This window comes from Anabrus simplex, chromosome 1 (genome assembly GCF_040414725.1).
Source record: "Anabrus simplex isolate iqAnaSimp1 chromosome 1, ASM4041472v1, whole genome shotgun sequence".
In the NCBI taxonomy this organism is placed as follows: Eukaryota; Metazoa; Arthropoda; class Insecta; order Orthoptera; family Tettigoniidae; genus Anabrus; species Anabrus simplex.
In genome coordinates, this window is record NC_090265.1 from 1,063,183,357 (window position 1) to 1,063,196,457 (window position 13,101).

General features: G+C 38.1%; 1 protein-coding gene and 1 pseudogene across 2 annotated transcripts in view; both read left to right on the forward strand.

The window, feature by feature from the left end:
• Window positions 1-13,101, forward strand: part of nAChRbeta2 (nicotinic acetylcholine receptor beta2) — a 483,898-nt gene that overhangs the window by 45,234 nt on the left and 425,563 nt on the right. For both annotated transcript variants that reach the window (XM_067149851.2, XM_067149834.2), the window contains exon 6: window positions 10,227-10,383. In XM_067149851.2, the coding sequence (XP_067005952.1) occupies window positions 10,227-10,383 (157 nt within the window). The remainder of the gene's footprint in view (window positions 1-10,226; window positions 10,384-13,101) is intronic.
• Window positions 4,210-4,303, forward strand: LOC137497184 (U6 spliceosomal RNA; annotated as a pseudogene).

Here is a 13,101-nt window from a genome sequence, read left to right on the forward strand (position 1 = left end):
TGAAGAGTGCATAAATGGGACTGTACACGAGTCAACCGGCCAGATCCCCAGCGTCATCCACTTTGATGAGATGCCGAAGAGACCATGGCAAAATGCCATACCGTGTCCACAAGATCCGCGATTTTCAGCAGAACTTTGTATCCAGGCAACAGCTGAATATCTGAGACAACAAGCAGAAAAAAGACTGCGACGACTTCGAGGTAAGAGATACCATCGACCACTGAGGGTAGGAGAATATGTGTTGGTAAAGAGACCAGCGGTGTCAGATCCCGCCAGCAAAATTTATCACAAATTTGCGGAGTTGTACATTGGACCTTACAGAGTAATTGAAAACCTTGAAAATAATGCCTATAAAGTCCAAAGCATGGATGGTTTAACTGAAACCATATATAATGCAGCCAATTTACGGCCATATTACCCACCAGGAAGCATTAGAGCAAATTTGGACCAGCCAGACCAGAACTCCGAGGAGGAAGGAGAGGATCAAGATGAAGATGATGACAACATTCCACAGGATGAAGAAGATGAGAATCTTGAGGAAGCTGAAGTCCAGATGACAAGGATTGAAAACCAGGAAGACGAGGATATCCCATGGTGTCAAGATTGTGAAAAATTAGAACAACGTCGAGAAATTTTGGGTCAACTTGCTTTTATACTCGAACGGGATAACCAAAGGTTTAGGGTTGAAAACCGAGAGCTCTTGAGAACAATACACTGCCGAAGAGACCACAATTAAATATGTAAATGAGAGTTTCTTCAATAAATTGAAATCAGTCAAGAAATTTGAAACCCTTTCCAAATTTCTTGAGTCCGACGGAGAGGCAGATGTGGCCTTATCGGTCATGTACATATTTATTTATTAATTATTTGGCAGTGAAAAACCTTTGTAAAGCTCCCTCGTACTTGTTACAAAAAGTTGCATTTGGTTGCACATGCTTACACAACCTTTGTAACCTGCTAAACACCACTCCGTCTTAACTAAAAGGATACACAGATAGAGAGAGAGGGAAGAAAATCTCAAGCCAGAAAAATCGATAATGATACCGTCACCCGTTGAAAAAATGGCCGAACACGATGTTGCCAGCTCGCGAATCGCATTATTATGATGAGATTTCGAGACATGCATAGTATTTAATATGAGAAACCTCGGGATGTTATATGATTTAATTATAGACATCTGCCAAAATTCTAATTCTTTATAATATATTAACGTGTGGAAGAATACGCAATCGTTGCATTATATAACAAGCTAAGCGTCCCTTGTACGCAGCACCTTCATGGAAGACATTGTAGGGGCATTATTTTGATAATTAATTTTAAATAAATGGCCGAACATTTCAGGTTCCGCACATAACCAGACTACTTAAGAATCTGAGTCACACGTTTGAGTGTATTACCGATGTCATACGACACGTGGAACTATTAATTAAAAAAAAGTAGTGGGGACTATCCATTGTCTCTTGCATGGAAGGGGGAAAGTTTATAAAAGGAACCGCGATGATGACAACCCATCCACTTTACGCGAAGGATCCAAAGCAGAACCACGGTTTGATGGTGTTCTGATCTATTCAGTGTTTCAGACTGTAAATGTACAGTTTATATCTTCGAGAATATTGTAATTGTCTACAAACAACAGTATTTAAAAACAGGTTGAAATAATGTGATCGCAAGAACGGTATAATTGTAATTTTTTAAGTGATGCAACAAGTATTAATTTCATTATAGTGCTATTAATTGTATTGTGTGTGTTAAAGTGACGCAACAAGTCTTAATCTCATAAAACTGTTATAAGTGTAGAAGATAACCATTGGAATATGAACGTGCTCAGCGGGAGTAGCAACGGACATGAACCCGTGACCAACGTCAACACCATGGAAGCTTAAAAGGAAAGAATAAGGGTCTTACCCGGGACCCGAACCTTGGATTGTTACGACATGATGATAAGTACTAAAATGAAATAATTTTTTTAATAAATGCGCAGTTATTCATTATGCAGATCACGTAAATTAGGTCAGACATGTAAATTGCATGTATTTTTTTTAATTAGAAAGAGAACTTGTGAGTGGTCTTCATATTTATTTATGTTCATTTCATGGAATTAATAGTCTACTCCATGGGCTTAAATATATATATAATTAACGTAATGCATGTATTTGACGTGAGGATAAAATATTAGTTAGTCAGAGTGCTTAGATTAGGTAAATGTAATAGATAGTGGATTTGTTTTTGGCACTGAGCCGAGCCGTAATTTTGTATAATTTATTTACGTGATATCCAAGCTTATTATGATAATGCATGGTGATTATGCTTGTAAAAATGGACTATCGACTGTTAACATTAGGATAGCAAGGCACTCTTATTTTCATGTAATTCGCATGATGATATATTTGTAGATGGCTGTATTAATTATATGCGTAACTTGTGACATGCCTAGACATCGAACAGACGCCTTCCTATTGAGATTAGCGTTTTCCTTTAATGTCGAATAATTTCCCTTTCTGAATATGAGAATATCCTTATGGATATGTTTAAAATCCATATTTGATTTTATTGATTTGATTTTAAAATGTAGGAAAAACCTAGGCTGTATTTTGTAATCGGATGGAATCGAAGCTGGTCATTCTGAGTGGATGGATGTGAATATGAGACAATGAACAGTGGATTGATATTGTATTATATAATTGTGGCAGGACAGTGAATTTATAAGCCAGTGGAGCTTTGGAAATATGATATGAGAATATATAATGAAATAAGATTATTTAACAAATATGTGTTCCAAGGGAAACGATTTGCTTTCACCTTGAGATGTTGAAAGGATATTTCTGCCACACTGGGCCATTATTAGCGAGCGCTTTGACGTCCAGAGATTTACGATGAGGGGAGAGTGAAAAGGGTTTGACTCTTGTAGAGGGTTACCGTATGCGGTATTTTTCGAGCTATTCCACTTAGAATGAAAGCTGTACAACACCGATTATTGTTTAAAGGGTTCTTTGACTTTTTCATGTATGATCTTATAATAATATTTAACTAACTGGAACGCCAGTATTATCATTTATTTGTTGACCATATGATTAATTAAGAAAGGCAGTTTTATTAGTCCCGTTTGTCGACGCCATCTTCGATATCATTGGTTCGAGTTTTGAGGCAACCATGGATTTTTGTTGTCACATTTTTTTTATATATACAGCCAATTGCATGTGTATATTGTTATTGTTAATTTTCATATTGTGTACATATTTTCCTTTTTATACATTCTTTTAGTCGTGCTTCGCTCTTTATGTGGGTGACAAATCGAGTTTTATTTTCGTAATTTTTGTCATTGGATCCATTGGGATGTGGGTTCGATTTCTGGACCCGACATCAGTTATTTTATTTTGATTAGGATTATAACGACTAGCATTCATTTATTCTTTGTTTATTTTTGTAATATAATTAATTTAGCTAGGTGACCACTTCAAGTTATCTTCAATTTATTTTGTTGTATAAATAATTGCTTCTTCTGATAGTGAAGAAAGTTCGTAATGATAACCGTCGCATTTATAAGGATATTTCTGATTTTTTTAATTTGAAAAGTATGTTATACAAATGATGATGTAATATTTATCATCATGTCGGGAAGAAGATAGAAGTAAAGGAGAAATAAATTTTTTTTGACACTTCACAATTTGTATTTAGTCCATTGGACATTGCATATTCAACATTGATATACTATAAATATTCAGGATCAACCTTTAATTAATTTGATTTATCAAGGCTCAATAAATAGGTATTTAAACTTTTGTTTGCCTGTCATTTTGCCGAATAACATTGTATCCCAGGTTTCCTTCCGTTCATTTATGCCTTTAAGCTAGCTATGTGTTATTTTCTTTGATCTTCTGCCGCGAACGTACCATGGTCTTGGGAGGTCGGTGGTTTGATTCTTTGGAACGGAAGGGTGCAGTAGACCCTTGCACGGTCGGAAGAGCATTTGCTCACCCATCATTCTGAATTTTTTTGTTCTTTCCTGATGAGGTGGCATTTGACTCTAGACTAAAAAGGTCCCTTTCCATCAGGCGCTTTGGCGTATGGTGCTATATGGCAGTATCCCGAATTTTTTAGGGATTATCATGCAGTCATTTGGTTCTATGCGGCAAATGGCGTGGGGTGGAAAGGTTGCAATATTTAATATAAGAACCCATAATCACAGTTGTTACGCACTTAACTGAAAAACGTTCTTACGTAACTATATTATTTCTTCCAGAGAAGATTAGCATGGCCCCTGCGCAAGGATGACACGCAAAATCGTGAAGCGTTCCACATTTTTTGTTTGCTTTCCTCACGAATTTGCTCTTAACTCCGACGGATACATTTTTGTAATATGTTTTCCGTATTGTATGAGTGTGTTTATAGGTCAATACGAAAGCTGGAAAAAAGTTCAGAGGAGAGCGCACGATTTATTCTGGGTGATTACCGACAAAAGACCAGTGTTACGAAAATGTTGCACACTTTGGGCTGGGAAGACTTGACAGAAAGGAGACGAGCTGCTCGACTATGCGGTATGTTTCGAGCTGTCAGTGGAGTTTGCATGGAATGACGGGTAGATGAATAAACTTGAGGGGAGCTTTCAAAAGTAGGAAATATCATTTCATACATACACAGATCAAGGTACTTCCCTCCCATTAGCAGAGGTGGACACGTACAAAGAAGTCATGAGTTACATTTGTCTTATCATACGACACTTCCAGAGGCACAAATCTTTCATTAATATAAGTGAAATGTTTCACAATCTAGCATGTTAGATCGTGCTTCACATGTGAGAACGTACTTCTCAAACATTTTTTTTACCGCGCGAAGTAGAATGGAACGGCGGGACACGTGCACAGTCAGCCTTAGGCGGAAGCAACATGAGCTGAAGTCTTTTCAGCTATTTACTTTTGCTTCTCCTGCAGAAAGTGCTCAGTGGCACTTGTCGCGTTGTTCGGCCGCACCCTTCATTTGTTACGCACAGGTGAACTATGTTTCCTAGTCCTACATCTTGAACAATATTGTCTTTGAATAGATTACAAAAATTGATGAATTTTGTTGATTCACCTTGCACATCCCTGCGAAGTATTTGCAAAATCCTGAACCAGAATATTCAGTATATAAGAACTCGTGGCAGAATGTAGTACTAGCTATGATATGTTGATATAATGTCACTATGAACAAGAAAAATCAACATAAACCAACAATAGGATGAAAGAAACATGACTAAAACCAGTTTTAATGCTTGTGAACCAATTGATGAAATAAAAAAATTCGCCCATAGGCCATAAACCCAACCCCATCTCCTTCTTACCCCACATACTTCTGCCCTCTTCTCAATCCCTCACCTCCTGAACCTGTAGGCATCTCTTGGCCAGAGAGAGGGCGTCACATTTATAGATAGATAGCTATGATATATACAACATAAAGTGTATAGTCACTCGAAAAACGATTGAGCGCTTGGTATTGTATGTTTCTCGCATTTAATAGTTTATGAGACTTAAATTTTAATGATCCTAAAAATTTAATTCACCTCTCCTTCATATACAAACTTGGCATATATCAACAATAAACAATATATCTATAGGCTCAACTGTTTCTGAGAAAAGTGTACCTGAGAGGACCTTATTCAATACCATGGGAATGTGCTAGAAAACATGTAGAATAGGTTTCCGAATGACATTATTTCCTTAATTTCAATGAAAAAATGTAATTGGAGAATGAAACAAAGCTATTTCAGCTGTTTATTTGGTTTATGCATCTCCCTGTTTTTTCATCAAAGAATCTTCCAGTCAATTCAAAAGTTCTATGAAGTGGAGATCAGTAGTGGTGAGATGTCAGGATTCGTCTCGTACTTCTCAAAGTAGTTCCTCTTCTGTTTGTACGTCGACGGAGCTTGGTTTAGAATGGTTGCTTTAAAAATAACATCATCCATTGAGAAAGTTTCTGTTCTTCCAATCCAGTTCCTATTAAAGTATGTGGAACTGGATAGAGGTGAAGTTACTCTCTGCAATACTTAGATAAAAACGTGCGTGTTCCTCGAATGTATAGGAATTTTTCAATGAATTTACAATTGAAAGATAAATGTTTGAGATACCTAGATTTTCAGTTCATTAAGGTAATGAATAAGTATCTACGGCCATTTAATAATTTTGCCATTTTGCACATTTTGGAAAAAACTTTTCTACTTATCACACATGCATATAATGTCGGAAACCGTTCAACTTGATGACATATATTTTTCAAAATTAACTGAACAGTTATTTTCTTATTCCTCCTGATTTTTTCTCATCTCATTAGGGTCGTCACCTGAGGTGGAACTGGCCAACTTGAACGGCCGGGTGACCTTCCTGACACTAACCTATGTGGATGGATATGCTCATTGTTGTATGTTTCTGTAGTAGTTGGTTTGTGGTGCGTTTTATGTAGATAAAGATATATATTAAGACAATCACGAACACACATTACTCGAACCAGAGGAAATTAATCATGCGCAGTTAAAATCCTGGAAATAATCGAACCCGAGGCACTCTGAAACGTGGTCCAGTTCGGTGACCATTCATCCAATGAACAGGACAATTCACTGAACAGTATAGTACGTTAATTCTACATGGGAATATAGAGCAATTTAAGAATCATAGTTACTATGATACTTGTCTTCTAACTAGGGAGCCATAGCACTTCGATATTAGATCTCTTCATATGGTCATGAGAGTATTTAGGGGCTGTAGTAAGGATATAAAGGAGAGAGCATATACATCACTGGTAAGACCCCAGATAGTCTACGGTTATAGTGTTTGGGACACTCATCAGGATTACTTGATACGAGAACTGGAACAGATTCAAAGGAAAACGGTATGATGTTTTTCTGGGTTGATTCCGTCTAAAGAGTAGTTATACAAAAATCTTACAACCTTTAGAATGGGAAGTCGAACAACTGGACTAAGCGGAATGATCCCAGTTGTCAGTGGAGAGATGATATGGAATGACATTAGTAGGAAAGCAGGAACGATCATATTTTGAAGATGAAGATAGAATTAGAAAGGACACATTGGGGGTAAATACACGTCTTTAGGAACAGATATTGGTGACTGGAATGATTTATCAAGAGATAAGTTCGATACATTTCCAACGTCTTTGGTATCAGAAAATACTAGTTAAACAACTGATAAGGAATCTGCCACGTGGGCATCAGTCCTAACTGAAGATCGGTGGTGACTGATTGATTCATTGATTGATCAGGAATAATCAATATGTATATCGTTGAAAGCGCCACACAACATATAGCTCACGTAGCTGTTAATGCAAAACCTTGTCCGATGGGCATTTTACTTTGGATAGCGAGTAGAACACCTACCATAGAACAAGAAAATGATCTATTATAGACAATAGTTGAATATCACAACGCGGTCCTCCTCATAGTTCACAAAATGATAAAACTAAACTTGTACCATGAAGAGCGATTGAAGAATTAGTTACTGGACTGACCATACAAGTTCACTGTTTCAATCAAAACTGAATTCTTTCGATGTGTAAGCCATTGAGAATATTCAGATGTGTAACTACTCTTGAAGGATGTGTACTGAATCATCACACACAGTATGTGATCGTTATTAATGTTGTTATTTCGTTGCTCAGTCCACTGTGAACAGAACTACCAGAGTTACTTACTTCTTTAATTATTTGTATGACTTCCTGGTTGGTTGTTGTATATAGAAACAAAATTGCTAGGGGCCTCTTGACAACCCAGTTCACCGCCGTCTGTCTGTTAGGTCATCAGCCCAGAGGCTGGCTGGATCCTCAAATAGCACCACCAATGGTTATGCGGTTATAAGGAAACAGCAAAAACCAATGGGAGCAACAAAACGAGGAGTACTAGGCAAGATGAGAGAACCCTATGAGCAACACCTTTCATAACACTCAGATGCACTAGTCATTCTCTGAATGTCATTACTCAGCACCACCCATACCCCAGCAGCTTTCATATAGTCACAGCCATGGATGAGACTAGGACTTCGGTGGAAGCTATACTTTAGTCTGGCCTGTGCCAAGAGATGGATGAAAAAGTACTGCATCCATCAAGAAATGACAATAGGCATAGTTCATCGCTATAGTTGCTAAATTCTGGTCTATGGTTGTGTACAATTAAATAAATACTGAAGAAACCTTACTGGGGAGAGTATCCTGTCATTCACTTTCTGCAGAAGACCTTTGTAGTTGCTGATAATTGTTCTGTTTAGCAGTTCAGTAACATCTTACATAGATTTTGATAATGTGAATTCTGAATTTACACATGATCCTGAGTTTCACTCAGCCTGCACCAGAAATGAGTACCATGTTCATTCCTTAAGGGAAAGGTGGCCAGGCACAGGCTTAACTACTCTATTCCACTTAGTGAAGATGTTACCTTTACTTTAGTTTACTATCATTGTGCATGCACTCTTACTTGAACAATAACTAGAATGCTGGAGAAGAGCTCTAGAGGAAAGAGGTCTAAAATCAGCCGGATTAAGACTGAATACATGTGCCAGGGAGGAACCGGGAATGAGACTGTCAGATGGATGGAAACCGGCTCTAGGCAAGGAACAGTTTCAAATACTTAGGATCCACTATGCCTGCTGATGCGGGTCTAGACATTGACATTACTCGCCGAATTCAAACTGCCTGATCTAACTGGAAAAGGTTGTCTGATGTCCTTTGGGACAGTAGACTGAACAAAGGGGAAAGCCTATAAATGTGCGGTGAGACCTGCAATGCTATATGGTGCCGAGACATGGTCAGCAGTGCTGTCACAATGTAAGCGGCTGGAAGTATCTGAAATAAAGATGCTGAGATGGATGTGTGTGGTTACGAGGAAAGATCACATTGAGAACACCATTATACGAGGCAGTTTTAAAGATTGAAATATCTAGAAAGGTCCAAGAAAGACGATTGCTCTGGCATGGCCACATTAAGCGCAGGAATGAAAATTATGTGGGTAGGAGAATGCTTGACATGGAAGTGGAAGGTAGGAGGGAGAGAGGGAGACCCAGAAGAAGATGGATGGATTGTCTGCGGGAGGATTTCAGGGAAAAGAAGTTAAGAGAAAATGCTGTTTGGGACCGAGGAAAATGGAAACGACTTGACAGAAACGTCGACCCCGCTATTAATGAGAAAAGACGAAGAAGAGAGGAAGAAGAAGAAGAATATTGTTACTATGGCTAGATTATTATATATATATATATATATATTCATGTGTATTCTTAAATAAGTTCAATAAGTGAGGATTATAAATATCAAGTATCACAAAATCTACATACTGTATACTCATACGCTTTCGCCTTTGCAACATCAGTCACCACCAGGGTAAGCAACAACATCTTTCCTGGGGATACTAATGTCAGCAAAGAAACTTTTTAACTACGTCCGATGACTGAGATGACTGAAGTATGATTGAATCTCAAACTTTAACAGCCGCTTTTAACACACTGAAATATTTGAAAAATTTTTGATAAGATATATGGACTTAGAATACTTCAAAAATTCACGTACAGGTCTGCTTATAACACAGTTTATGGACATCCTACATATAACCACCCTCGTGGGAGGTTCTGCCAAACAAGGGCTGCAGAAGCTCTCTCGAAATATTGTGCAATAATATTTCCGTCAGTTTTTAGTCCAGCTGTTCAATGTGCTTCATGTGACTTAGTCATTAATATAAATCAGTTCTGTCTTAATATAGATGATTTGATTTTGTAATTAACAATATTTTATAAAAGAATAATGTCTGTAGATTTTATTCATTCATAATGAGATTTGATCAAGCTTCAAGTTTCACTTCCATGTATTAACAAGGAAACGACAATGTAAAATTCAATTCGATTAGCTTTAATCTTTTTTTAGAGTGCTATAAATTTTAATACAGATAATTTGATGTTTGTGAAGTATACGTCTTACGTAATTGTTGTTAAAATAAGTTATACGACATCCCAAGAAGTTAAAATATGGAACTTGCTTTGTATTATTACTCATTTAAAACCTACTGGGCAATTACCTTTAACTTAAGTCTTCTTGGGCTATGGTTTGAGATTATATTCGTCACAGTAAATAGATATGTTGTAACTGTTGGTAGGTCTTAGGTTCAAGTTGCTGATATTCGTCATGTTTTGCTCCTTAAAAGACACCATCATTCTGGACCCAAATGCTGATGAACAAAATATTCATAGCTGCTAATGATGTTACAGGTGGACTTGAAACATATGAAGCAGGAGCCGGGAAGCAACTTAGTGAAGGTGGGTATAGACCTTAGCGAGTTCTACCTGTCGGTGGAGTGGGATATACTTGACGTGCCGGCCAGGCGCAATGAAGAATTCTATCCTTGCTGTGCAGAGCCATACTCAGGTGAGCTAGTAACATAGCGCTTTGACCATACAGCATTTGTATCAAATGTAGTACTATCACTTGTATATTTAAGGTAACATACCTTTTACAAGATATTCCGTCAGGTTGAATATATTCTAAATACTTATAAAATTCAGACGATTAGACTGATTATTTAGACTGAATATTTTAAGAAAGCCTCGGACCTATGGGAGTAACGGAGTCCCACTCCCATTTGACAGGAAGGGACTCCTTGGAAACAACTTGACGAACGAAATGGAATTCGATGGGGAGCTATCAATATTAATGGGGCTTATGGAAGAAAGAAAGTAGAACTGGCTGAGTCTGCAAAGAGGATGCATCTGGATGTGCTAGGAGTAAGTGATATTCGGGTAAGGGGAGATAACGAGGAAGAGATAGGAGATTATAAAGTGTACTTGACGGGTGTTAGAAAGGGAAGGGCAGAGTCTGGGGTAGGGCTCTTTATCAGGAATACCATTGCACGCAAAGCAACATTGTTTCTGTTAGGCACGTAAATGAGCGAATGATGTGGGTAGATGTGGCAGTTGGAGGAATTAGGACTAGAATTGTCTCCGTGTATTCGCCATATGAGGGTGCAGATGAGGATGAAGTTGACAAGTTTTATGAAGCATTGAGTGACATCGTAGTCAGGGTAAACAGCAAGGATAGAATAGTGCTAATGGGCGATTTCAATGCGAGAGTTGGGAATAGAACTGAAGGATACGAAAGGGTGATTGGTAAATGTGGGGAAGATATGGAAGCTAATGAGAATAGGAAGCGTTTGCTGGACTTCTGTGCCAGTATGGGTTTAGCTGTTACGAATACATTCTTCAAGCATAAGGCTATTCACTGCTACACATGGGAGGCTAGGGGTACCACATCCATAATAGACTATACCTTAACAGACTTTGTATTCAGGAAATCTGTTAGGAATGTACGAGTTTTCCGGGGATTTTTCGATGATACAGACCATTATCTGATCTGTAGTGAACTAAGTATCTCTAGGACTAGGGTAGGGAAAGTGAAATCTGTCGGCAAACGAATAAGGGTAGAAAATCTCCAGGACGAGGAAATTTGAAGTACATGGATATGATTAGTGAGAAGTTTCGAACAGTAGACAGAAAGCAGATTCAGGATATAGAAAGTGAATGGGTGGCATAAAGGGATGCTGTAGTAGAAACAGCAACGGAATGCCTAGGAACAACTGTGTGTAAAGATGGGAAAAGGGAACATCTTGGTGGAATGATGAAATAAGAGCAGCTTGTAAACGTAAAAGGAAGGCTTATCAGAAATGGCTCCAAACAAGGGCCGAGGCAGACAGGGATTTGTACGTAGATGAAAGAAACAGAGCGAAACAAATAGTTGTTGAACCCAAAAAGAAGCCGTGGGAAGATTTTGGTAATAACCTGGAAAGGCTAGGTCAATCAGCAGGGAAACCTTTCTGGACAGTAATAAAGAATCTTAGGAAGGGAAGGAAAAAGGAAAAGAACAGTGTTTTGAGTAATTCAGGTGAACTCATAATAGATCCCAGAGAATCACTGGAAAGGTGGAGGGAATATTTTGAGCATGTTAAAGGAAATCATCCGGGTGGTGTTGCGAACAGCCAAGCTCATGGGGAGGAGGAAAGTGATCTTGCTGAAATTACGCTTGAGGAAGTGGAAAGGATGGTAAATAAACTCCATTGTTATAAAGCAGCAGGAATAGATGAAATTAGACCTGAAATGGTGAGGTGTAGTGGGAATGCAGGGATGAAATGGCTTCATAGAGTAGTAAAATTAGCATGGAGTGTTGGTAAGGTACCTTCAGATTGGACAAAAGCAGTAATTGCACCCATCTATAAGCAAGGGAACAGGAAGGATTGCAACAACTATCGAGGTATTGATTAGTATACCAGGGAAAGTGTTCACTCGCATCTTGGAAGGGAGGGTGCGATCAGTTGTTGAGAGAAAGTTGGATGGAAGCCAGTATGGTTTCAGACCACAGAGAGGGTTTCAGGATCAGATTTTCAGTATGCGCCAGGTAATTGAAAAATGTTACAAGAGGAATAGGCAGTTGTGTTTATTATGTTTTGTAGATCTAGAGCAGGGCTGTCCAACGTTCGTTTCTACGCGAGCACATTCACATGATAACTAAGGGTATGCGGGCGCCAGGTACGATTCCACTAATTCGACTACTGTTATCGGTACAACAACTATATAATAATAATAATAATAATAATAATAATAATAATAATAATAATAATAATAATAATAATAATAATAATAATAAATCTAGAATAAAAAATATATGAAAATATATTTACTCGCATAATTAATGTGAAATCTGGCACTGCATGCTCGCTGCAAGTTGAGGACAGTCTGGTGTGTAACTGGAAAGGCTGTTCTTAACGCGTAATCCAGGTGTGAGTCTGTCAGGCAGGATCAGTGTTTGTTTTTTATTATGTTCATAGTCGAAAACGCGACTTCACAAAAATAGGTTGAAGCAAAACAAGATTGCATCTTCAGAGCAACACTGCGGGTAATGGGATATTTTTTAACGTCCACCAGAGTCCAGAAATTGCCACATGTTGCGTAGGAGGATTTCAAAGAAAGGTCTGACTGAAGGCTTAAAATTTCCATTTCTAATTCTTCAGGATTATAATTTTCGAATAACACCCTCCCTCCAAGCTCAGAAACGTCAACAGAAGCGAAGGGTTTATTGACAAACATGATCACTGGT